The sequence below is a fragment of the Nicotiana attenuata genome, chromosome 6 (assembly GCF_001879085.1).
Source record: "Nicotiana attenuata strain UT chromosome 6, NIATTr2, whole genome shotgun sequence".
Taxonomy (NCBI): Eukaryota; Viridiplantae; Streptophyta; class Magnoliopsida; order Solanales; family Solanaceae; genus Nicotiana; species Nicotiana attenuata.
Window position 1 is genome coordinate 92,609,083 of NC_031994.1, and position 26,095 is coordinate 92,635,177.

The window sequence follows — 26,095 nt, forward strand, 5'->3', positions numbered from 1 at the left end:
ACAACAACAAATCCAGTGAGTTCCCATTTTTCTTTTATTATATGAAGTTTATTATTTATGGTACCTTTTTGTAGTTTTAAAGATGCATTTATTTTATAAACATTTTAAAAATTAATGTTCAAATTTCGTAACAAAACTTAGTTGTGTTGAACCTTGTACTCCAAATTTTTTCTTTCTTTTTGGGACCAAAGAAGGATATACATTAGAATGAGCAGTCTTCAGGAAATTTTAATAAATTTGTAAAGAAAAAATGTGTTTAAGATGTTTTTTGTTATATCAAGAAAATACAGCATTTATTTTCTGATTTCTACAAAGATAGTGGAAAAGGAAGATTATGAACCGCACTTTCACGGGACATTTGTATCTATACCCGTTTTTTGTGTCACATTTTAACTTGTGTTCGCTTTGCAAAAAAAATTACAAACATTATGAAAATGGGAGCAGCTCAGTTGTGTTTTTTTTTGCCATTTGTTCCCTCCATATTTCCTAAATGTAGTTATCCTCATTTAGTGGTGTGGACTGTGGATTGTGCAACTTGGAAAGGCAAACTCTAAGCTAACCTTTTACATTTGTCAATTTTTTTCCCTTCGAACAATTCCACGACCACAAGGTAATTATTACCGATAACTCTATCCATCAAGGCTTGAATATACGAGAAGGAATCCACTAATTTTGATATTTATTTTTGTTTTTTTCTGCGCCCGAGGAACACAAGTTTCTTATAAATAAGCAAGGAAGTTTCCTATCCTACCTATAAGGTTTTCTCAGATTTTCAGTGTTCATAGTCATGCTGGGTTTGATAAATTGCTCACCTACTCTCACTTTTGGACAACTATCTTGTGTGTGCGCGCGCGCACTAAGTCAAGTGTCAACGTTTTCAATAAGGAAAAGTTGCTGTATAAAATTATCCAACTCTACAAAAAGTACAAATCATTCTCCGCGTTTTCTTTTGTATTCAGTGACTTCCATTTCATATACTGATATACTGCTTCAACCTTTGAAAAAGACCAGTTCATACTAAGAGAAGTATTCTTTTTAAGGTTTAAAGAAAAGATCAACTCCCTTAGATCATTAACTGGAGAAGCGTTGGATTCACAACAAATGCTTCATTGCATATGAAACTTAATACTGAAAAAAAGAAAAAGAAGCAAAAATATATTTCACAATAGAATAATGCTGAATCAGAATGGCAATGAAGACTGAGTATTGGAAAGGATAACATTCTAGAAAGTAAATGTCGCAACAAAAACCAAGGTAAGCTACAACTCTACAAAATCTTCCATTTGCGCTCCACAGCATTCGTGACCATGGATATGCAGTACGCAGCACTCAGTGGATAATCGGAAACTGAAAGATACATCAGATAATTAGACAAGGCTCAGCTCCATCAAAACGCAATAGTTTGCCATGATTATAAAAAAAAATTTTCAGTAACCGTGGTGTCCGGGCCAGCTTGGGCGCACCTCGACTAATTCCACGGGATACCTGTCACCTCCCACAAGCAACAGGTACCAGGTAACTCTATCCACCAAGGATTGGATAGATGGGAAGAAATCACCTAGTGTTTTTTGTTTCTGGAACCTGATACCTCATGGTTCTCACCCACTTCATTGACCACTAAGCAACACCCTTGGTTGCCCATGTTTTCCTTTAGGGAAAAGAGCATGGACATGGTTTAGAGTTTACATAACATATGCATGCATACCTCGCTTATCATAAAAGAAGCTAAAGTCTCATTTACAGAAGGTAAAAATAAATGTGCCTAGATTATAACGGGTAAGACTTATCAGTATGACAGTATGAGTACGCTATGGTGTGGTATTTGACATTGGGGGTTAGAAGCATCAAGTATGTTAAGGTGCAGTTTGGAACCCCTATTGCTTCCAAATTGACAGGCGGATACTGAAACAAACAACTCATAGGGGGAAAACATTCTCTCTCGCCGTGTTTAACATTCTAACCAATATCTACATCAGCGATAACCTATTTGATTTTTATTTGCCAAAGTCATAAGTGGCTCTTGATTAGTACTTCTAACATTCAGGAGATCAATAACATCCTAGTGTCACCAATTGAACATACAAAGACACAAGTAACAGATGCTCACATTGCTAAGCATTATAGACTAATCGTGTATAACAAAGACAGGCGGAAAAATCAAACTATAGCACTCTAACTAATATTGATGAAAAATAAAAAGGAAAAGAGGAACAATTAGCTTACCAGATATATAATCTTCGACATAATCTTTTTCAATTTTTCCATGGGCCATTGCCCCAACCTGTATATGTCAGATATCAACTTATCAAGCAAACTACAAATTCCCATAAAATTAACCTTCTATTGAAAATTACACCAGAACATACCACAAAAACAAGGTTCATGTCATTGTTAATTCCATTAACGTAGTCTTGAATATCCACCAGTTTCTCAGAACTATGAGAGAAGCCTGAAGCATAAGAGAAGTGGAAGAATTAGTCAATTGTCAAGGACGTTCTATTAGAGAAGGGAGGAACTAAGACAGAAACTTATTCACCTATCTTCCGACAGTCAATGGGTAGGTACTGAGAGACAGGGTTTTTTATAACACGTAGCAGTTTTTCTCGCTTACCAACAGCAGTTATGCTCAGCTTTTGTAGCAGCTGCACTGAATTTGAAGCAAAATTAGATAACAGCAGAATTTGCATGAAAAGAGATGGGGAAGAAACATTTCCCAAGGTAATTTAACTTACACATGATACCAGCGAATCGCTTAAATGTCCTGGGGATACGAACATGAGGTTTTACTTCAAATAGGACACCTTTTTCAGTCTTCACATACAACGCTTTTAATCGTCCAGCTTTATTTACTCGGCTATCTAATATTGTAAGCATTGCCTGTGGGAGGAAAAAAAAGATATCATAGAAACATTCTAGAAAAAGGCATACGAGTATTTTAACTAATTACATAGCCTCGTAAAGCAATCATGAAACTTACTGCAACAATAAATTGCAAATAAAGTTAGTGAATACCAATTCCTTTCTCACTTGCTGTGCAGGGAATTACAACTTATATTGCTAATTTACCAGACTGAATATGGAAGGACACAGTTATTATCAACAACAACGACCTGCTCAAATCCCACTAGTGGGGTCTGGGGAGGGTAGTGTGTACGCAGATTTTACCCTTACCCCGAGGGGGCAGAGAGGCTGTTTTCGAAAGACCCTCGCCTCAAGAAGGCGAAAAGAAGACGAAAAGAGGCAATACATTAGTACCATCAATAGAAACCATGAAACAAATAACATCACCAGAACCAGAAATAGATGAACAGCAAAACAATAACCAGTAGATAAAGCCCGGCATTATAAGGAACGAAAGAGTAGTGTGACTCAACATTAACCACTAATGGTCTAAGACTAAGTCCTAACAGAACACCTCACTCTGATGCGCCGTAGAAATATGCACAACAACCTCCTACCCTACAACCTTAATGCTCGACCTCTACAATTTCCTGTCTAGGGCCATGTCCTCGGTAATCTGAAGCCATGCCATGTTCTGCCAGATCACCTCTCCCTAATACTTCTTAGGCCGCCCTCTACCTCTCCTCGAACCCACCAAAGCTAGCCGCTCACACCTCCTCATCGGCACATCTGATCTTCTCCTCTGAACGTGCCCGAACCATCTGAGCCTTGCTTCCCACAGCTTGTCATCCATCGGGGCCACACCCACTGATATCTTCATTCCTAATCTTATCCATCTTAGTATGCCTGCACATCCACCTCAACATCCTCATTTCAGCTGCTCTCATCTTTTGGATATGTGAGTTCTTAACTGGCCAACACTCAGCCCCACACAACATGGTCGGTCTACCCACTGCTCTATAAAATTTACCTTTGAGAATCGATGGCACTTTCTTGTCACACAGGACTCCAGACACTAACCTCCACTTCATCCACCCCACCCCTATATGGCGTGTGACATCCTCGTCGATCTTCCCACTCCCCTGAATAACCAACCCAAGGTAGTCCCTCTTGGGGATGACCTGTGATTCAAGCCTCACGCCCAATCCCGCTTCCGTCGGCTCGACGCGGGACTTGCACTCTAAGTACTCCGTCTTAGTCCTGCTCAACTTGAAACCCTTAGACTCAAGGGCCTGTCTCCAAACCTCCAGGCTCTCGTTGACGCTACCTCGCGTCTCATCCATCAGCACTATGTCACTAGCAAATAACATACACCATGGCACCTCCCCTTGAATATGGTGTGTCAGTGCATCCATCACCAGGGCAAATAGGATTGGGTTGAGCGCAGACCCTTGATGTAACCCCATAACAACTGGAAAATGCTCCGAGTCGCCTCACACTGTCCTAACCCGAGTCTTAGCTCCATCATACCTATACTTAATCACCCTAATGTAAGCAACCAACACACTTTTGCCTCCAGGCATCTCCATAGGACCTCTCTAGGAACCTTGCGTTTTCTCCAGATCAATAAACACCATGTGCAAACCCTTCTTCCTACCCATGTACTGTTCCACCAACCTCCTAATAAGGTGGATAGCTTCCGTGGTAGAACGCCCCGGAAGCTATCCTTGAAAGCAAAAGTGACAAGAAGACAACCACATATTTTAATAAGGATGGTTTGATCACTTAAATGTGTAGATCCTAAAATCATATCAGCTTCTCTTTTCTTCTTTTTTGGGGCCAGTGGAGAACACTTACTCGCCGAATGTTGGTTGAGCAACTAAGCGAAAAAACAAACTTAACCACTAATCTGAAATAGTGCTACTAGAAAAGTGAATGAAAAGGTTGAGATTCTTCAGCAACTTGGGTATTCTCAAGGGACCTGCCTTTTAAATATTTGGGGATACCATTAGATGCTAAAAAACTGTCTTTGATTCAATGGCAGCCCCTTATAGAGAAGATTGTAGCAAGAATTTCATCCTAGACTGCTTAGAAATTGACATATGCAGGGATAATTCAACTGGTGAAGCATGTGATATTTGGCACAGTGTTTTGGAGGGCGAGAAGCGGAAAAAAGCGAGGAGGCCTCGCTTCACCGAAGCGAAAAGCGGAAAGCGAAGCGCGCGCTTTTTTCATGTGAAGCGCAATTTAATACATAATAAAACATATTAAATAGGCATAAATAAATGATAATGTTTCAATTCTTAAAATAACATTGGACTTTTGTGCTATTGCCAATTGCAACTCCACACGCCCAAGCTGGAACTTTATTTTGGCTTGATGCCATTGGATAATGAGATAAAATTTACAACAATCACCAAAAAAAACAAAAACAGAACTGGTAGAACAGGGCAGAACCAGTGAACAGCAGTTGTTTTTTCAAAAAAGGGGAGTAGCATAACTAGAAAACAGGGTAGAATAGAGAAAAGAAGAACTGAAAAGAATTAGAAAAGAAGAAGAGAAAAAGAAGACGAGAGACGAGGGGAGTCGAGAGGAAGCAGGTAAACTGGAGAAAAGCAGAGGAGGAAGAGAAGAGAAACTTTCCTTGAGAGAATAAGAAAAGAACTGAAAAAGAGATGTCACAGGATGTTTTGGCTTGTAGCAGTAGCGAGAAATGTTTTGGAAGAAAGGTGCGTAAGTGTATTTGCAATTTTTTTTAGAAAAAACCCTAGGCAGCAACTGGACCTCGCTTAAGCGAGCTTTTCTCGCTTTTTTTCCTCGCCTCGCTTCTCGCTTTTTTGCCTGAAGCGCTCGCTTTTTTTCAGATGCCTCGCTTTAGGCCAGAAAAGCACAGACCTTGCGCCTTGCCTCGCTTCAACGCTTTAAGCGAGAAGCGCTCGCTTTTAATAACCCTGATTTGGCATCCAAGCCAACTGGTCCCAGCTATTTGTATTGTCTGCTAAAGTGAGTAAGACCATTGAGGCTTACTGTAGAAGCTACATTTGGTCAAGCTCCAATACTATAACTAAGAAAGCACTAGTAGCTTGGGAGAAAATGTGTTTACCAAAGTCTGCAGGTGGATTTAATCTAACGAATTAAGAATGGAACAAGCAGCTAGAACAAAAGTATGTTGGGATCTGGAAGACAAAAAGAACAAGCTCTGGATTAAGTGGATTCACTCCTACTACATCAAAGGCCAGCAGTTGAGTAACATGCTTATTCCTCAGCAAGCTATCTGGATGGTTAGGAAAATATTATAAGCAAGGGATCAATTCAGGCAGATACAAGTCAATACAACAGGGAATCAGAGCATAATTAGGAACATATACTTACAACTAACTGGTGTCCACCCAAAGGTACCATGGAGATGTCTGTTATTCAAAAACGATGCTAGACCCACGACAGTGTTTACAATGTGGACTCAGTTACATGAGAGACTGAACACAGTTGATAGAATGACCTAATGGGTTATTACATTGGATCCAATATGTGTTATGTCAGAATCAGCCTGAAACTAATGCTCATCTCTTTTCTGAATGTGAGTTCACAAAGAGCCTGTGGAGAAGACTACTTCAACGGGTACAATAGAGGCAGAATCACTTCTTGGGAACAACAGCAATTATGGGTACTGCAGAAGGCCAAAGGGAAATCTAAGCAAGCACAAGTAATGAAGATGCTATATGCAGAGAGTGTCCATGCCATCTGGTGTGAGAGAAATTGCAGGATTTTGAAAAAGTACCAAGAAATGTGGACAGTTTAGCTAAAGAGATTGCATGTGTATGCAGTGTAAGAGCAACCAGAGGAGCTAGAGAGCTATTACAGAAATGTTATTTTTAGTTCTATGGTAGTATAGTTTTCGGATAGGAGTGTAGCAGAGATTCTGGTTTTTTTTTTTTGTTTTAATTTGGCTAAGCTGTGTTTTGTAAAATTATACGTGGTGATTAATAAAATGCTTAATTACCCAAAAGAAATTGAATGTATTATCATTATAAAATAAAGATATCAAAGAGCTGTGAAGATGCCTACTTGGTGATTTCATGGCCAACTACCAGATATCTCTTTCCTTCTCATTTTTCTTTCTTAGCATTTCCAGCATTGAATAATCCCAGGTTATTCTGACTCGGCTAGAATTTGGATAAATAAACATCATTTGAGATGATTCTTTAATATACCCACTATCCCAATTTGTTTGCCACTCTTTCCTTTCTTTTCCCTTCAAAAAGATTGTAATCTTTATATATAGTTAGAACATAGAAACTATCTAATTTTTACATTTCACTCCCTTTTTCCTACATTTTTTTTATCACATTTACCCATTGACATGAATTGTCGTGAGTCCACTGGACTCGAACAGATTCTTTTGTACTGCAGGTACATATATTTACCTTATGTGTCAAAATAATTACTTTCTTGTTAAAACCCATCCAGTTTTTAGTGCCCACTAATTGAGCTCCTGAGAAAATTCACACACATTCAGTACAAGTTCATTCTGTCTCAGCCTGCTTGTTTTATAGCTTTGGCTGGCCACATCTATAAACTAAGGTCTAAAGACCAACTCATGAAATCAGTTAGCTCATTTTAATGGAATCAAGTCTCTACTAAATACCTGACCAGGAAACTCTACCAGCCAACTCCACCAAGGTTGACACATCAACTTTTTGCTGGTTACCGTTACACAACCTAAGGCCCACATGCAGAAACTGCCTCAAATGACAAACACTTTAATCTGAACTCTACAGGACAACCATAGCGTTTAAACTATTGCGACAATTAACAAGATTCAAACATAGTTCCAAAGTCCAACTAACCTGATGAGCAATATCAGGCCGATAATCAGAAGGGTTTCGATTATTCTTCTTGAGAAAGTTGGCATGTTCATCTGAGTTCAGAAGTTGGTAAGTCTGCATCAACAAGAGGATATATCATTACACACAATGTGGTAACTCCTACTTCCTTTACACAAAGCCAAAGGAAAAGCTTGAGCATTATATGCGACACTAAATATAACTACTAAGATGAATAAGCTATAAGATTTTTATAAAGCATACACTCAAAAGGATCCAATAAAAAGAATTGATAAAATGACATTGCAAAGAGAGAGAGACCTTTCCAATTTTAGCAATTTCCAGAGAGGCTCTCTCGATGATGAAAATAACACCAGGCTTAGTACTTTGATCAGTTGAAACAATAGGAATGCCAGCTAGTAAATCTACAACTCTTTCAGCTGCCTCAGTATCTACAGCAGTGTGTTCTGTTCTCACTCTTTTTGCTGACTCCTCTTCCAAAGTTTCCTCTATTTCTTCTTTATCATAATTCACTTCTTTCTTTTTTCTCTTTTCCCCTTTTACTTTGTACGGCCGACCCATTTTATTGTCACCCCTAAATTTGCTCACTGCTTCAGAGAAGCAAAAAGATTCTCAACTATAAATATGACATATAATCTGATAATTAAGAAAAAGGTAAAGCCAAAAACAAGTATAGTTCGAATTTTTCTTTTGCGGCAAAAGTGAATTGTGAATGCCGAAAAATAGAAAGGTGAAGCTTAGTTATAGAAAAAGAGAGACTTACAGAGAGAGAGAGAAGAGGGGTCGTCGAGTCCACGATGCACACGCCGTCACTCAGTTCTGGGAGCCGTCCCCCGTCGCCAGTCGAAGTTCATATATATACAAAAAGGCTGCCACATTGTGGGAGTAGGGATTCTGCTAAGGTAACAAAAAAACAAAAACGGTCCTTATGTTTAAGGTAGGTTCAAAACGGTCTCTTAAGTTTTTTTTGTTGAGCAGTTTTGGTCCCTTAAGTATATCAAAAGTGAGCACTTTTGGTCTCCCCGAGTATTTAAGAAACTTTAGTTTTAGATTTAACAGGAAATGTGGGAAACAAGAATTTATATGATCTCACATTTAGAGGTGTAGTTTTTATATTATTTGCTATTCTTTAAGCTGTAATTTTTGTTATTTTATTTATTCATTTTTGATAATGTAATTTTTAAAATTTGACGGACCTTCGTGTTGTTTCTGGTTAATCTTTTATTTTGTATATTCTCATAAAATCTAATGAACATAGTTTGTATATTTGATTAGAATCAATAGTATTCACTTTTGACAAACTTAGAGGATCATGGCAGTGAGAAGCACAAGGTATTCGCATTCACAAAAGCGTTCGAAAAAAGGTTTCACTTATGTAGACTGCCTATCCTAATACAAACTCAAAGAACCAAACTTACAAAAAATTATTCAAAAAATTTAACAAAGTTGTTTTTGCTTTGTGCCAGCAATCTTATTTTTGCCGATGGTAACAATGTATTTTTAACATGAAAAATTGGCATCCTATAACAACCCATAACAGAAATTGATAATTTTTTAGCCTTAATATTAGGTTTGGCAAAGATAGCCCAAACTATCGGCATTATATAGCCAAATCCTAAAAAAACTACTCTCTTTTATATTCTCTCTAAAAAAAAACGACACGCTTATTTTGGCTTCACCCCCCCTTTCTCTCCTTGTATTTCTTCTTCTATCTCTTCTCTTTTGCTCTCATAGTTTAGCAAAAAAAACTTGCAAATTATGCAAAAAAGTCGGTGGGATGAAAAGGTAAGGTTGATCTCACATCAGAGAAAATCAGAAGAAAAAACTAAGAGAGAAAAAATATATTTCAACTTTATTTTTCTTCTATCTCTCTCTCTCTCTCTCTTTTTTTTTTTTTTTTTGGTTGGATTGAATGAGTGGGTGTGATTGAAATTGGTTGAAAATACATAAACGAGGCTATGTACAAAATTTGAGCAAGATTAGCAAAAACTAAGAGAGAAAAAATATATTTTAACTTTGTTTTTCTTCTCTCTTCCCTTTTTTGGTTGGATTGAATGAGTGGGTGTGATTGAAATTGGTTGAAAACACCTAAACGAGGCTATACACAAAATTTGAGCAAGATTAGAAGTGATTTAGAATGGTTTCAAGCAAAACATCAGACCTAAAAGTCCAACTGCGACATGTGTATATCACGTTGTATATCGTGTACATTAGTGTATATCACACGCAAGTTTTTAAGAACGTGTGTGTATATCACTTTGTATTCGTTAGGGATGCCCGTGTATATCACATTGTATATCGTATATATAACACAAATTTTCATGGATATACACATATATACATAATATACATGAGATATCACTGCTGTACATAGACATATACACAAGTTACAATACGGGATACACATGTGGAGTCGTCCTGAACTTGAGTTTTCAATCTGAAATGTGTTATACAAAGAAGGAAAATAAAATTTTAATAATTTTTTTTTGATGTACACATTATTATTATGTTATGCACAGTGATATACAAATAATATAATTATTAATTATTGATCAAAAAAGAAAAATAAAATTTTGATATATATAGCATGTTTAAGCAAGTTTTAAAATATAAAATAATAAATATAATTGTGGGAGTAAATAATATTTAGTATACAAAGAAAATTAATTTTTGATGTATACAAAGAAGAAAAATAAACTTATGATATCTATTTTGGTATACACATGTCCGATGTGCTCTATATATATATAACCACCTCTCCCGAATTTCCATAAGGAAATGGCACATGAGAGTCATCCTAATTGTCAACAAGTCCTTTTTTCAAAGAATTTGGTTGGAATGAGTCCTTCTTGTATGCAGTTCAGATCTGCACCAGGATGTGTTAATTATGTCTCAGATTTTATTGCAAGCCTTAGCAATTTACTAAAACCCCTCCATGATAGGTTGAATTCCTAGATGGTCTACCTAGTTGAAATTCCTATATATATATATATATATATATATATATATATATATATATATATATATATTATTGATATACAAAGAATAATATTATTTATATGCAAAGACAACAACAACAACAACAACAACAACTACCCAGTAAAATCCGACATAATGGGATCTGGGGAGGGTAATGTGTACGCAGACCTTACCCCTGCCCCGATAGGGCAAAGAGGTTGTTTTCGATAGACCCTCGGCTCATAAAGACAGACATAAAAAAAATAAGAAAAGAGAATTCATTAGTAACTCCAGCAGAAACCGTTAAGTAACAGAAGCATAAAAACCAAAAGAGAAATGACATGCAATAACAGTAACCAGAGTCTAAGGCCCGGGTCTAATATAAATAGCAAGAATAGTGTGGGTTCAACATAAACTGCAATCCATCTAAGATCAACCCTAATCGAACCCCGCCTCACCCCCGGAATGAAGTATGGAAAGCTCTACTACTCCTATCCTACAACCCTAATGCTTGACCTCCAGGCCTTCCTATCAAGGGCCATGTCCTCGGAAATCTGCAGTCGTACCATGTCCTGCTTGATCACCTCTCCCCAATACTTCTTAGGTCTCCATCTACCTCTTCTCGTACCCACCACGGCCAACCGCTCACACCTCCTCACCAGTGCATCAAGACTTCTCCTCTGCACGTGCCCGAACCATTTGAGCCTCGCTTCCCGCATCTTGTCATCCATAAGGGCAACGCCCACCTTCTTCCGAATATCTTCATTCCTAATCTTGTCTATCCTAGTGTGCCCGCACATCCACCTCAGCATCCGCATCTCTGCTACTTTCATCCTCTGGATATGGGATGTTTGATTAATAAGCGCGGGGCGAGAACAACATTAGCGTACCTGTCAATGCAGCAGAAGAATTGTTGAACTCACCACCGAAACAATTGCCCCAAACCGAACTTTGAATCGCTAGGAAATAAAGTTAATCTTCCACCAATTAGATTCCCTTACTTGTGTGTGTTTTCGTTGGGAGAAGAAGAGATTCAGAGAAAATTCTTATGGTGCTCTGTTCTATATTGTCCCCTTCAGATAAATAGGGAGAGTAATAGCGGTTAAGGAAGATAACCCACCACTCACCCCTTTTGCACGTTCAATTTAGTGGGTGTTTGTGCTTTAGTGGTAACTTCCCTTTAACCTCTCTCCCTTATCTCTCCTAACCGGGTCGGGTCAGCCCACATGGAGCGACCCATGACCCATAATCCAACATCTCCCACTTCGCTCATAGTGGGCTAGACCGATGTCTTTGACACACTTTTCATACTGGCAAATAGTTTGTGCGACCTGCGAGAACAAAGAGCTGCAAAATTCCAAAACCAATTAAAGGTTGTACCAAAGCTCTATGTAGAAATCCAATCACATATGGAAAGGATTCACTACTAGCATGAGGATATTATTACTCGCAATACCCCAGACATCATTCGCTATTGCAGTAGCTACTTATTCGATCCCTCATCCTCGAAAAGAGGTGAACTCGAGTTCATGTTTAACTTTATATTCATAATTACATTTGATACCCTCATGGTAAGTGTAATGGTTGACCTATGAATACAAGTTAAATTGCAAAAAAAAATTTATTTATTTGTCTTCCCTTTCTACTCGAATCTTTCCATTCCAAATCAACTGCTTTCTTAGACATGCACTGCATTGTCAATCACTCATGGCTATTAGTAACATGCTAAAGTAGCAACACTGATTGGCGCTTCAAGAAACAGTAAAAGGTTAAAGGGTATTCTAATAAAAGTTAATGTAACTTCTTTGGGATCTCACACAATGAAGAAGCAGGGATTCATTCTTCCATTATCCCATGGTCGGTAGCACACGTGGTATGAAACACATGTCACGGTGTTCTCACCTTATATTGGTGCGTGTGTCTTATTATTTTAATCATCCAACACCGTACAGATCTTGGTCTAGACACCTTCAAGTGTCTAACCTGAGTTTCTCACTTCAATAATCCTCAAACCATCTTCTTAGAGAAACTTGCATCTGGCTTACAAAACAAGTCATAATCGAATATTGAAATTCATAAGTCTAATTAGTTATCAAGATCGACCTTTACAAGTAAATATAACCTTGCATTATCCAAGGTTCTATAAGGTCTCATCTCTTCGATTCTTAACGTAAGAGGCGATTACTCGTGTGAGAGAGCCAATCTCGCGACTTGTTCGACACACTTTATCAACAAAACATCATCACATACATACGCGATATAAGCATAATTCAAGAGTCAAATATTGATGAGCGTATTGTAATACTTAAGTCGTTTTACAATACATAAATATGTTCATATCCTTCACAAACCTAGAGCCATAACATGTTTCTCAAACAGGTCTCTAGATGTCACCTTTGTAAAAGGATCAGCTATCATGCTTCGCGTAGGAATGTACTGTAAATTTATCTCTCCACTTGCTACCATGTCTCTTACAAAGTTATACTTGATGTCAATGTGTTTGGTCTTGCTGTGATACTTAGGATCTTTTATATATGCAATAGCCGCTTGACTATCACAATATAGAGTCATGGGACCCTGAGAGTTCTTTGTAATATCCAAATGCTCAAAGAATCTCTTCAACCAAACAGCTTCTTGTGCTGCAGACGCACAAGCTACGAACTCAGCTTCCATTGTTTAAAGGGATGTACAGGTTTGTTTCTTACTTTTCCATGATATAGCACCACCGTTAAGTAAGAAGGCATAACCGGATGTTGATTTTCTATCATTCCGATCACCAGCCCAATCAGCATCTGTATATCCTCTCAAGTATAAATCATTTCCACTATAACATAGTGAATAATCTGTAGTTCCCTTCAGGTATCTGAAAAATCTCTTCACAGCTTTCCAATGATTTCTTCCAGGATTGGATTGATACCTGCTAACCAGACCTACGGCATAATAAATGTTTGGGCGAGTGCACCTCATAGCGTACATCAAGCTCCCGACAGCACTTGAATATGGAACTCGAGACATGTCTTCCTTTTCATTTTCAGTCCTGGGACACATTTCAAGGCTTAAAGTTTCACCTCTCGCTATAGGAGTATCCATGGATTTGCAATCATTCATGCGAAAACGCTCCAAAATTTTCTTTATATAAGTTTCTTGAGATAGACTCAATAACTTTTTGGAACGGTCTCTTTGGATCTTAAATCCAAGGATATAGTCTTCCTCGCCCGTATCTTTCATGTCAAATGACTTTGAAATCCATGACTTGATAATTTTCAAATACTCCATATTATTTCCGGCCAATAAAATATCGTCCACATAAAGAGAAAGAATTACAAACATCCCATTGGACTTCTTCACATAAATGCAATGGTCTTCATCGATCATGGTGAAATCATATGAGATCACCTCCTTGTGAAATCTCAAATACCATTGCCTTGAAGATTGCTTCAGGCCATAAATAGATCTTTTCAATTTACAGACCTTCTTTTCTTGGCCTTTAACGATGAAGCCTACAGGTTGTTCCATGTAGATCTCTTCGTTTAGTTCTCCATTGAGAAAAGCTGTCTTCGCGTCCATTTGATGTAATTCCAAATCCAAACGTGCAACAATAGCCAAAAGTAAACGAATTGAGGTAAACTTCACAACTGGTGAAAATGTTTCCTCATAATCTATTCCAGCTTCTTGAGTAAAGCCTTTTGCCACCAATCGTGCTTTGTATCTTTCTATTGACCCGTCCACTTTGTGTTTAACTTTGAGAACCCATTTGTTCCCAATGGCTCTACGCCCAGGCGGAAGATCAACTAGATCCCAGACTTTGTTGGTTTTCATGGACTGTAATTCTTCTTTCATTGCTTTCATCCACTCATTTTTTCCAGGGCTCGATAAAGCCTCAGTCACAGACTTCGGCTCATCCATCTCTGTGGGAGATACCAAGAAAATATAATCTTCAATTTCATAAGTACGTTTGGGTATATTTTTCCTGGCACTCTTTCGTAGTTGAAATTCAGGTTCGTCAGAAGGATTTTGGAATTGAGAGTTCCCACTCCCACTCCCACTCCCACTCGGATCAAGAATAAGATCTTGATCAATTTGATTATCAACTGTGTCAGGAGATACTTGCTGACTATCTGAGTTCAACATTTCATAAAGAGGCTCTCCATTCTTTACCTCGCCCTTCTTTGGAAAATCATTTTCTAGAAATGTGACATCTCGTGATTAAATCTCAGTAACACTTCCATCCTCTAATTCACCAATGAACACATACCCTTTGGAGCGTTCTGAATATCTTATAAAGATACATTTTTTGCCTTTTGGACCTAATTTACCAAACTTGCTAAAGGAATCTTTTACATATGCAGCACAACCCCAAGGTCGTAAATCCTTTAAGTTTGGTTTATGACCAGTCCATAGCTCATAAGGAGTGGAAGAAACTGATTTAGAAGGCACTCTGTTCAATATATAAGTTGCAGTCAATAACGCATCTCCCCAAAAGGAGATAGGTAAATTTGTCTGCGCCATCATAGACCTTATCATGTCCAGTAGTGTTCTATTCCTCCTTTCTGCTACACCATTTTGTTGAGGTGTGTGGAATAGTTAACTGTCTGGTGATTCCCTTTACATTGCACAATCCTTCAAATTCTTTTGAAAGATATTCACGTCCTCTATCGGTTCTTAAGGTCTTAGTCCTTTTGTCTAATTGATTCTCAGCTTCATTCATATATTTCTTAAAGCATTCAAGTGCTTCAGATTTATGAGAGATCAGATAGACATAACCAAAGCGTGTGAAATCGTTAATGAACGTAATGCAATATAAAGCACCAGACCTAGCCCTCACATTCATTGGACCACAGATATCAGAATGGATTAATTGCAATGGAAAATCAGCTCTCGTAGCCTTTCCAAATGATTTACGTGTAATCTTTCAAGCAAGACAATTTTCACAAGTTGGCATTTCAATTTTAGAGAAAGGACCTAGATGTCCTTCCTTAGCCAATCTATTCATTCGATCCTGCCCTATGTGACCTAATCTTGCATGCCATGTAATAACTTCAACATCATTGTTACTAGAATAACATGCCATAACACAACGGTCAACATAATAATTATACGTAGAAGGATTACAATCTAACACAATAAAACTATCATAACGATGTCCATAACCATAAAAAACATTATCTTGAGTAATTCTAAGACCACTGCGACTAAAGTTCAAATGAAAATCTAAATCTAGAAGAACAGACACAGATACTAAGTTTCGTCGAATCTCTGGAACGTATAGGACGTCATGCAACATCAAAGATCGGCCACCACGCATGTCCATTCTGCAAGTGCCTATCCCTTTGACTTCAAGCTTTGCATTATTTCCCACATATACATGCTTTGATCCAGGTGGAACTCAACGAAACTCTATAAACGCTTCTCTATCGTGGCTCACATGGTCGGTGGCCCCTGAGTCTACAATCCACACAAGATAAGATTCAGTTAGTAAAGCAGTGCTATAAACATATATAGCACTAAGAGATGCGTTTTGAAATGCTACCTTTTTCGGCTCGGTGCACTCACGAGCAAAATGCCCTGGAACTTGGCAATTGTAACACTTCATCTTGCTCTTGTCTTTCTTCTTATAGAACCGTTTTCTTTTCTTGGAATTTGGCTTGTTTCTTTTCTTGGAGGGTCCTTCTCCGGTCTCCTTACCCTTTCCGTCATTTTTCTAGTTTCTCTTGCACTTGAAGCTTGATCTCTTTGTACCACTTGATTCTGCCACAAAGGCATTAGGTACAACTTTAGCAGCACCAAGCCGCTTGTCTTCAAGCTCCACATGACAGGCAACATCAGCAAAAGTTTTGATGCTATCATTGTGGGTCAAGTTAACCTTCAAATGTTCCCAATTATTGGGAAGAGACCGAATCACTGCCTGAACCTGCTGCTCATAAGAGGGAACATGACCAGCACTTTTGAGTTGAGCAATCATATTTGACATCACCCTTAGATGTTGCTTGACACCGTGATCATGACGCTTTTTGTACGTGTCAAACTTGATTGTCAGCTGACGAAGGCGAGTCACAGTCGTACCCCCATATGCCTCCCTTAAATGTGCCCACATGGCTTGAGCAGTGGGATATTGCTCACATTCGTGGATGAGATCATCAGCAACTGAACTTACAATAATTCCACGTGCAGTGGAATCTTTCTTTTTCCAAACATTGTAGGTTTCCAGATCCCTCCTGTGTTGGGCGGTGTTACCCTCCTCTGGGTGACTCATAACATGGTTAATACTTTCAAGAGCATCTTGCTCTTCGAGTACATACCACATCTTATGACTCCAGATATCGTAATTTTCACCATTCAGTTTGTCACCCTTGTTCAAGTCAGCAATGATACTTTTTGATGCCATGTCTGTTATTGGAGACAATATTACAAGTTTAACTCATCAATATATACTTCAGTTAATTTATGCATGTGATTACACACTCAAGAAAATTAATTATAATATTAATTCTACATTTAATATAGAATCGAACAGTCACTAAGTTTCCATTCATCATCTATATCTAAATATTTTTAATCAATATTAAGATCACTTCTTAGTGTGCACATATTTAAGTCTCAATCCATTATAAAAGGATATAATAAATAATGTATGTAACTAGTGAGACAAAAAACATAATATAAATTTCATTAAAATAAAACACATAATAACAATTTACATGTTTGCTAGGACATCCATATACCACTCGAACACTAACTCTTTCTCATATACGCTAAAAGGTGCACTAGGCCAAACATCATAATAAATCTCAGTTAAAATTTCACCCCCAAGGCTCTCGAAGAGAGTCCACTAAAATAGCTGATGCTTCCCAATCAGTAATTTCTACGTAATTAGCCAATTCAACTCTTTTTATCTTAAAGAGGTGTACATGTTCAGGAACGGAAACATCAGGGCCCATTTTAAATTCCTTAAACTCCCTAAATTGTGTTTTCTCTTTCTCTTCGTTCAGCCCTTCGATCCCTTAACTGATTTTGTCTCGCCCTTGGGACATTCCTGATGACTTCAGGCTCCGAGTCTGAATCATTATAGAAATAAGTCCTGCGACGACGTACCCTTCTACGTTATCCCCTTCCTTGTCTTCGAGAACTCCCATTTGGAGTAATTCGAACTTGTCCCTGTTCAGCCATATCTGAAATAGGACCAAGGAAACAATAAGAATGGCTACAACCACTCAATGTGACAAATATATCACAATTATTTGTAGAAGGATATCTATCGAGGGATTATGACTAAACTAATTTTCCATTTACTGAAACAGACAATGTTTCTTTTTCAGAGTATAGGGTGTTCCATTGTTTAAGCTAATCAACTTCAATTATATAGCTTAATCACAGTCATAATTCAGAATAAAACAAACGTTACATTCGTGTTCACAAGTAATTTCGTTGTTGAACTGGACAAGGAGACGTGTAAATCGGAATCTTAGTATGTGAGCAAAATCTCAGTATACTTCGAACAGAAAACTCCTCCAGAAAAAAAAAAAAAAAAAGAATTCCCACGAGTTAGAGAAAATTACTTGTAACAAGGATATGTTGATTGGGTAAGACAATTACTTGGAAAAAAAAACGTCTGCAATTTTTAAAGGATTCATTATAAGAAATCTCAGTAATTTCTATATACCATATCCTAACGCCTCCAGGAAAAAAGTTCACGGCACAAAAAAAAAAGAACAGCGCCTTATTTAAACAAAATCAGTAACGAAGTATATATCATGGTGGCAGCAACAAGGAGCAAACAACCCTGGCTTTGATGCCATTGTTTGATTAATAAGCGCGGGGCGAGAACAATATTAGCGTACCTGTCAACGTAGCGGAAGAATTGTTGAACTCACCACCGAAACAATTGCCCCAAACCGAACTTTGAATCACTAGGAAACAAAGTTAATCTTCCACCAATTAGATGCCCTTACTTGTGTGTGCTTTTCGTTGAGAGAAGAAGAGATTTAGAGAAAATTCTTACGGTGCTCTGTTCTATATTGTCCCCTTTAGATAAATAGGGAGAGTAATAGCGGTTAAGGAAGATAACCCACCACTCACCCTTTTGCACGTTCAGTTTAGTGGGTGTTTGTGTTTTAGTGGTACCTCTCTCCCTTATCTCTCATAACCGGGTCGGGTCAGCCCACATGGAGCGACCCATGACCCATAATCCAACATGGGAGTTCTTATATACATATTGGTATAGACAAAGAAGAAAAAAAAAGTTGTGATATACATATTATTTTGTGAGATACATTTATTGGCTATTTGATGCCAATAACTATAACTAGGGATATTTTCTACCAATTATATGTATTTGTTGTTATACCATCCCAAAACCCTTTTTAACATTTGGTTACGGCCTGCATCATCTAATTCAAGCTTTTGAAAAAATTGAATAAGGAAAAGATATGGAAGCCGAAAGAACATGGATTAGTTAACTACATCCAAAACAAAGGTTCTGTCAAGTGGGCCTAATTAATGGTTCGAGTAGGCGAAGTGTGATCTGATTTGACCGAAAGCCCAAATGATTCAACCCAAATTCACACTCAGCTCCATTATACTTTTTCAGCAGAGGAGAAAAGCAGCAGAGGAGAAGAGAAAATGGGGAGAAGGAAGGGAGTCCAGTTCGATGAAGGAGCTCCGGATGACTTCGACCCGGACAATCCATACAAGGACCCGGTGGCTTTCTTCGAGACGAGGGAGCATTTAGTTAGGGAGAAATGGATCGACATTGAAAAGGCGAAGATACTCCGTGAAAAGCTGCGTTGGTGTTACCGTATAGAGGGTGTGAATCACCTTCAGAAATGTCGACACCTTGTCCATCAGTACCTTGATTCCACTCATGGTGTTGGCTGGGGCAAAGACCTTCGCCCCCCTGCTCTTCATGGTCAGTATTGTGTTTCTGCAAAGACTAATTTTTTTTACTGTTGTTCTTGTTATACTTAAATTAGGTTTTGGATTGCAGGTCCAAAGGTTGAAGCTTTGGGATCGTTATGATCATTTTCTTTGGTCCAATTTCTCAGGTACTTTTCTCTCCTCATTCCGTTTTTACTGGATTGGAACTGTCTTCTTGTGCCTCTGATTCGATGATACATTTGTTTTGGTTGTGGGGTGGGAAGGAGGGGAGGGGGGAAGTTAGTGAGATACCCAAAGTTATGATTCTACTTTGTTGTGTTCTGTAAATCATACATAGTGCTTGAAAATGTGAGGTTTTTGAATTGTCCAAAATGTTGTAAGGACCTCAATAGAGCAGAATGAGTGAAGGATTTACATAACATACAACAACTATTGGGGATTGAGGCGAAGTTGGTTGATTGTTAGTTAAGGAAAGAAATAAATGCACTACATTCTGATTTCTGAGTTTTTGTTACTCTTGGATTGGATACTTATATATTGTTTTTAAATTCACCCAAGAACACATATGACCTCAAATAAAGAAAGTGGAAGGGTAAAAGATCACCAAAGTGACACACATGAAATGCATATCATAGTGTCTGGCGAAACGCCACCAAAAAAAAACTTCATGAGATAGAGTTACAGAATTCTGCATAACCTCTTTACCTCTCTTAATCTTCCTCTTCATTATCCAGCTACTAGATTGCAGTCTCTTTTATAGCTCTTCCATCTGTTAAAACCCTAATATTTTCTTAACGCCTTCCATACATTTTTCGAAAATTTCAAGCCAAGTCATATTGAACCTAAATCATTCATAATTTTGATAATTTTGGTGCCCGTATGAGTTTTTGCGCACCTCGACTAATCCACCGAGTAGCCACTACTTTCTACTATCGTAGGTACTAGGTAACTCTAACCATCAAGTTTGCCTACAAGTCTTAGGCAAATGAAGGATTCACCTATTTTGTTGCCTGTGATTGAACCTCGGTGGCTACTTGAGATTTCGCAATGTTCATATTGTGAACTACATTTTTTTTTTTGGGTTTTGGGGGGGGGGGGGGTGTTTGTTGTTTTAACATCCATGTGTTGTAGTGCAATACTAGTTTTAGTTTACTGCTCCAATGACTCAACACATTTAACTTTATTTACTGAAAATTAAAAATGGTGTCAGCTACATCACCACGAAAAGGTTCACAGATTTGGCCTTCAAAGTTTCACCTCAATCCCCTTCTGTTGCTAATGTTCCGTCCAAATGCATCAAAATCTTTTCATGCACATTGGTATCTTACACTCCAAAGTTTAACCTCATTGCATGAGTTTCCCTTTTCGGCATCCACCTTTACTCTTTAGGATGCCAAAGCTTGAATTAACTAAATCACTAAATATATGCTCATGCTAGTTGCTTACCCTTTTTAGCTAAGCTGTATTTTGTTGAGTGAGACTAAAAAATAGAAAGTTCAAGGGCTACCCTTCTCCGTGATTCTTGATTTGTCTTCAAGGGACCCCTTATATTATAAGTTTCCAAGGGGTTGAGTAGGGGTCTATTTGAAAGTTCACAAATTAAAAAGATTAGAGAAAGGATTTTGTAGGAGGTTAGTAGGGATATATAGTGAGAAAGAATGAGGAATCACAAAAGATGATGAGGTTGTTTACATTAAATTTATTCTCTGTTGATTCGATCAGAAGGACTAATAAGTATTAGCTCGTTTCAAGCATATTGAAGGTTAAATATGCTATGTGTAACTACACAAAGAGTGTAATTGAGTTTAAGAAACCAAAAAAATTGAACTTGATCGATGCCATATGGAAAAGAAATAACTATGCTATAACTTGAGGAACAAAATTGTTAATTACCCTTAGGAAATATGGATGAGAATTTTTTTTTTGATTTGCACCGGGTGTCCGAGTCTCTAAGAGCCCCGACTAATCCCGGGGGTGCACAGGCCCTCGGCAAGAAGTTTCCCGCAAGTGGACCACGGTTAATTCAGGTTTTACCCAGTCCGATGGCCCTCAGAAATTGTTTGCACCCAGTGGGTTTCGAACTTGAGACCTTGAAAGGGAGCAAACCCCAAGGCTCAAGTCTATTGCCACTAGGCCAACCCCTGAGGGTTAGGAAATATGGATGAGAATTATAACAGCTTTCCGGTTCTGATCCCTCCCATACCACTTTCACTGCTATCTCTAGGTTCATTACCACAGATTCTTTTACCTCCATTCAGAAAGAAATGAATGTACCGAAAGAATCTCATCCTTACAATTTCCACCGCTGCCTTTTAATTAGTTGCCCCACTAGTGGGATTTTACTGGGTATTGTTGTTGTTGTTGTTTGCCTTTTAATTAGTTGCCGGACAGTTGAAAGAGCAATCTATGGCTGAAACTTGCAGGTTATGGTGCATCATAGGAGATGACAAATTTCAGCAAAAAAATTCAAATAGGATTGCCGATTGGGGCTATCTGATTTCAAATGACACTTTAGGATGGAAAGTAAGATTCTTTGGTCTCTCATGTAATTATGGACAATCATATGGATAAATTGTGTCTAGTCCCAAGCCGGGAATGAGTTGTGTGGTAGGTTGATGGCCAGCATAGAAAATACTCCAATTATGATGAATTATGTGTATACTAAATGAACGGTATAGATACTAATTTATTTACCTGACCCAATTAATTGATAGAATGGTCTAATGCAGTGTTTCACATGTTGGTGTGATATTCTGCAAAAATTGATTATGTTAAATCTGTTGGTTCGATTGTAAAATTTTAAAAGGAGTATTCGCAAGTTGGATTGTCACAAATTCTTTGAGCTGTAAAACACTCTTATTTGACTAATTCCGCTGAAGCTAAATCATGCAGTTGCCTGCGTCGCCACACCTCGTTAATCTATCCTTGTTTGGTTGTTTCCAGTCAATTTTTCTGCAAATTCTAATTTGCAATGTATCCTTGTTTTGCTGAGCTGTTCGAAGCTTACTCTCCCTCTTCCCATATGCACCCGAGAATACATGGATTGAAATGTGTTTCCTTTCCAAAGGTGATTCTCTTTCCTGTTAGTGGTCGTTTGGTAGGGTGTATAAGAATAATGCTAAATAAGGTGTATTAGTAATGCAGGGTTAGTACTGCAAGCATTAATTATACAGAGATTATTTCTTATGCATTGTTTGGTGTGGTGTATTAAAAATTAAAATGCATTGCATAATTTTTAAGAAAATTAAGTGTTTACAAAAATGCCCTCCATATTCTTTAATTATAAGGGACTTTTAGGATAATTTTATCTTTAACCATGCTAATGCATGCATTAATAGCCTTTGTATTGCTAATGCCATGATTTCCTATGCATTACCTATACATAGGATAATACCAAATAGTGTGTAAAACTAATGCTTGTATTAGTTATACATAGGTTGAAAAAGTGTACCAAACAAGGTATTACTAAAATACAGAGCTAATGCATGCATTATTTTCTCTAACACACTCTACCAAACGACCTCTTAGACTTATAAAGTGGAGAGTTTTGATGGATTACCAACTGATAGGCCTCATTCTTTTGCTATTTTTTGTCATTTGCTCCACTAAGAAGTAAAAGACCTGTTTCGTGATAAAAGTGTAAATGTAAAGATGCCAATGATTTGCATTGGCTTTTAACTTCAGCTTTTGCTTTTCTTGGAACAGATATATCATGATGGACATAAACAAAAGGTGAAAATATAACTGGGAAGATGCCAATAGTTGCATTGGCTTTTAACCTCAGCTTTTGCTATTGTTAGAAACATATGTATGTCATTACTGGAAATAAAGAGAAAAAATCATTGCCGTTTGCTTTGTTTCGTCCTCATCCTAAATGGTGATATTCAGCCAGTCCCTAAAGCTGATCAAAACAGAATGTGAAAGATTAATGTGTGAATTGAGGACTTTCAGATAAGACTAAATGGAGCTTTTATTATCATTTCCGTATTATGTTAGTCTTCGATTTCGATTTTTATTACTACTTGTTGTCTCCCTTGATTCGGTTTTCTTATTGCTTAATTGTGTTGGTTTTGTTATTGTTCTTGTCTTCATTATTTCAACATGACTCATTATTTTTAACATAGCTTCTTCACTATTGTTTTTCTTTGTCAAACCTGCTGAGAGATGCTTTTTTTTAGCCGAGGGTCTGTCGAAAGTAACCCCTCTACCTTCACAAGGTAGGGATAAGGTCTATATGGTAAAAACTTACCCGCACCGGGTGTTTATACCAAGCCAATAGATATATGACATGTGTCTTGCATATGGATTTCAATCATTTAACCATAGTAAATTACATGCATTCTCATCTAATTAAATTAATTAACCATAGTGAGTTAATATAGTTTGGTGTGAACACCCGGTGTGGGTAAGTATTTACCAGGTCTATATACATATTATTTTCACCCGATTTCACACTATGAGAATACTCCTACACTGGATATGTTGTTGTTGTTGACATGAGTCATGAGTTCCGGAAAACTAGGCAAGCAGGAACGAGCCATAATTCTAAAATAGGCTAATAATTTCTTGTAGTTTAGTGAAACCGCTACTTATGTCAGCTTTTGTGGTACAAGTGCGTATCACTAAACTCCTCACTGATGTCAAAGGACAAACTGCTCTTGCATTTTATCTTTTATTGCAAATTGTACAGTTTAGTATGGTTAAAGATTCAAATTTATCCCAAAATTATCGATTATGGTACAAATATATTTTCATTAGAAGTTCTCTACAAAAACACACTCGATGCTATCCACGCACATTGCATGTACCTTTATTTAAAACGGAGCTGCAAAATTAAGAGAGGTTAAATATCGAATCACGAAGATGAAACAAAATTTAATAGAGCTTATATCTTAATTTTTTTAAAATATTTTTCACTCCTCTTGTAAATAAATTATAAATAGATATAGATAGATATCGTGTTTGTCGCAAAGCCGCCTTCCTACTAAGCTATTAGATATACCTAGTGTTATGTCAATCCTTTTTAGTTGTTGACGTGATATTCTGATGGCCTATGTTTTAGTTAATTAAAGCTTATGTCTTTAACTCTTTCCAAGCTGTATCTATCCAGAACGAATTAATCTCTCCAAAGCATACCTACACCGCCACACAGAGCATAAAGATATGTGATTCATCAATTAATCTATATACGGTCAAAATCGGGCTTGCCTAATTTTGTTGATTAATCGGAGCCAGGGGAATGGGTCGAAGATCGGCCTCATAGCATGTCAGACCAAGACACGAGGTACCGAGTTCGGAATTCGAGGTACCTGTCGGATCGAGACCAGTAATAAACAAGATCAAACTCGAGCAAGACCGAAGATAGCATAATAACGAAAAGACGAAATATCCGTGACTAGCCGAGAATCACAGCGGAAATCTCGGAACAAATCAAATCAAGGACGTTTATCCAGCTAATCATGGGATTTCCTACTGTAATTAGAGTTATACTGTAAATAGTATTCCCCTACTATATAAAGAGGGTCTTAACCGTTTGTAATGATCTTACATTCATGCATATCAAAGCAATACAATACTCTTTTCTCTTATACTCTCTTGTTCATCAGTTTGTTTCATAACTCTACTCTCATTCACTTAGTTCGAGGGCGACCTAGCTCGAGGGCTGAATTGTATTTTAATACTGGTTTGCATTACTTTGTTGTTTATTTCTACTATTAATCATCATATTTATATATTGGTGCTAGGTGAAATTACATATCCTTAAAATCACTTATAAGTTTAATTGTTATCCGATTTTAAGGGTAAACAATTTGGCGCCCACCGTGGAGCTAAGGATAATAGTGATTGCATGGTATTAATTCTCATAACACGTACTGCTTTACGCCTATTCTTGTAAGTGTCTTTGATTTCAGGATCAACATGTCGAACTCTCAAGTAGCACCCACACATACAGACAATGGCCTTGGTTTCCACGGTGAAAACGACAACATAGCCGCCCCGGGAAACGGAGTGCCTCCAGTCAACCCCGGTGGACCCCCGGCCGTGGACCCAATTGACGTCTGCTCCCATATTGCCATTAATGGGAATTTGGGCGTCGACCCTGAAAATAGCATCCGCAGAGATGCTCGAGCAGCCGATCAAACGCACAGAGCGGTGAAGAAGGCAGAATTAGCCTTCGAATGATATTCGAGATGATGTAGACTCAACAAGCGGCAATAGCATAACTCCAAAATCAAAATCGTGCACCAAGCAGAATCGAGCTCGAGCCATCGCAAGAAGTTGTTCATAGAGCCGAATCGGTGCCAAAGAGATGGAATGAGGGAGAATCGGAGACTAATCCCGCTATCGTAAAAATGCTCGAGGAACTGACGAAGCGAATCGAGACATGGGAAAAGAAGATCGAGGAAAATGATAAGAAGATGGAAACTTATAACTCCAGGGTTGGCCAAATCCCAGGGGCACCGCCGGTATTGAAAGGACTTGATTCCAAAAATTTTGTCCAAAAACCTTTTCCCCCAAGTGCGGCTCCGAAGCCAATCCCAAAGAAGTTCCATATGCCCGAGATTCGAAAGTATAAC

General features: G+C 37.9%; 2 protein-coding genes across 5 annotated transcripts; one reads left to right on the forward strand and one right to left on the reverse strand.

The window, feature by feature from the left end:
- LOC109227456 (ribosomal RNA small subunit methyltransferase NEP1-like) lies at nucleotides 1,130-8,564 on the reverse strand. 2 transcript variants are annotated; one of them, XM_019392629.1, is made up of 8 exons: nucleotides 8,449-8,564; nucleotides 7,986-8,272; nucleotides 7,689-7,781; nucleotides 2,733-2,877; nucleotides 2,537-2,647; nucleotides 2,367-2,449; nucleotides 2,224-2,281; nucleotides 1,130-1,347 (listed from the first exon to the last, which is right to left on the reverse strand). In XM_019392629.1, the coding sequence occupies exons 2-8, from the start codon at nucleotides 8,244-8,246 to the stop codon at nucleotides 1,268-1,270; spliced, it is 831 nt and encodes a 276-aa protein (XP_019248174.1). In that variant the 5' UTR covers nucleotides 8,247-8,272; nucleotides 8,449-8,564; the 3' UTR covers nucleotides 1,130-1,267. The 2 variants fall into 2 exon arrangements, with proteins under 2 accessions (XP_019248174.1, XP_019248175.1); XM_019392630.1 differs by having other exon boundaries at nucleotides 7,986-8,275; nucleotides 8,449-8,551.
- LOC109227457 (NADH dehydrogenase [ubiquinone] 1 beta subcomplex subunit 10-B-like) lies at nucleotides 19,079-23,532 on the forward strand. Of its 3 annotated transcripts, XR_002068298.1 has the most exons (4): nucleotides 19,080-19,548; nucleotides 19,627-19,684; nucleotides 21,941-22,040; nucleotides 23,223-23,532. XR_002068298.1 is itself a non-coding variant. In XM_019392632.1 (3 exons), the coding sequence occupies exons 1-2, from the start codon at nucleotides 19,263-19,265 to the stop codon at nucleotides 19,656-19,658; spliced, it is 318 nt and encodes a 105-aa protein (XP_019248177.1). In that variant the 5' UTR covers nucleotides 19,079-19,262; the 3' UTR covers nucleotides 19,659-19,684; nucleotides 23,223-23,532. The 3 variants fall into 3 exon arrangements, 2 of the variants coding, with proteins under 2 accessions (XP_019248177.1, XP_019248176.1); XM_019392632.1 differs by lacking the exon at nucleotides 21,941-22,040 and having other exon boundaries at nucleotides 19,079-19,548; XM_019392631.1 differs by lacking the exon at nucleotides 23,223-23,532 and having other exon boundaries at nucleotides 19,082-19,548; nucleotides 21,941-22,351.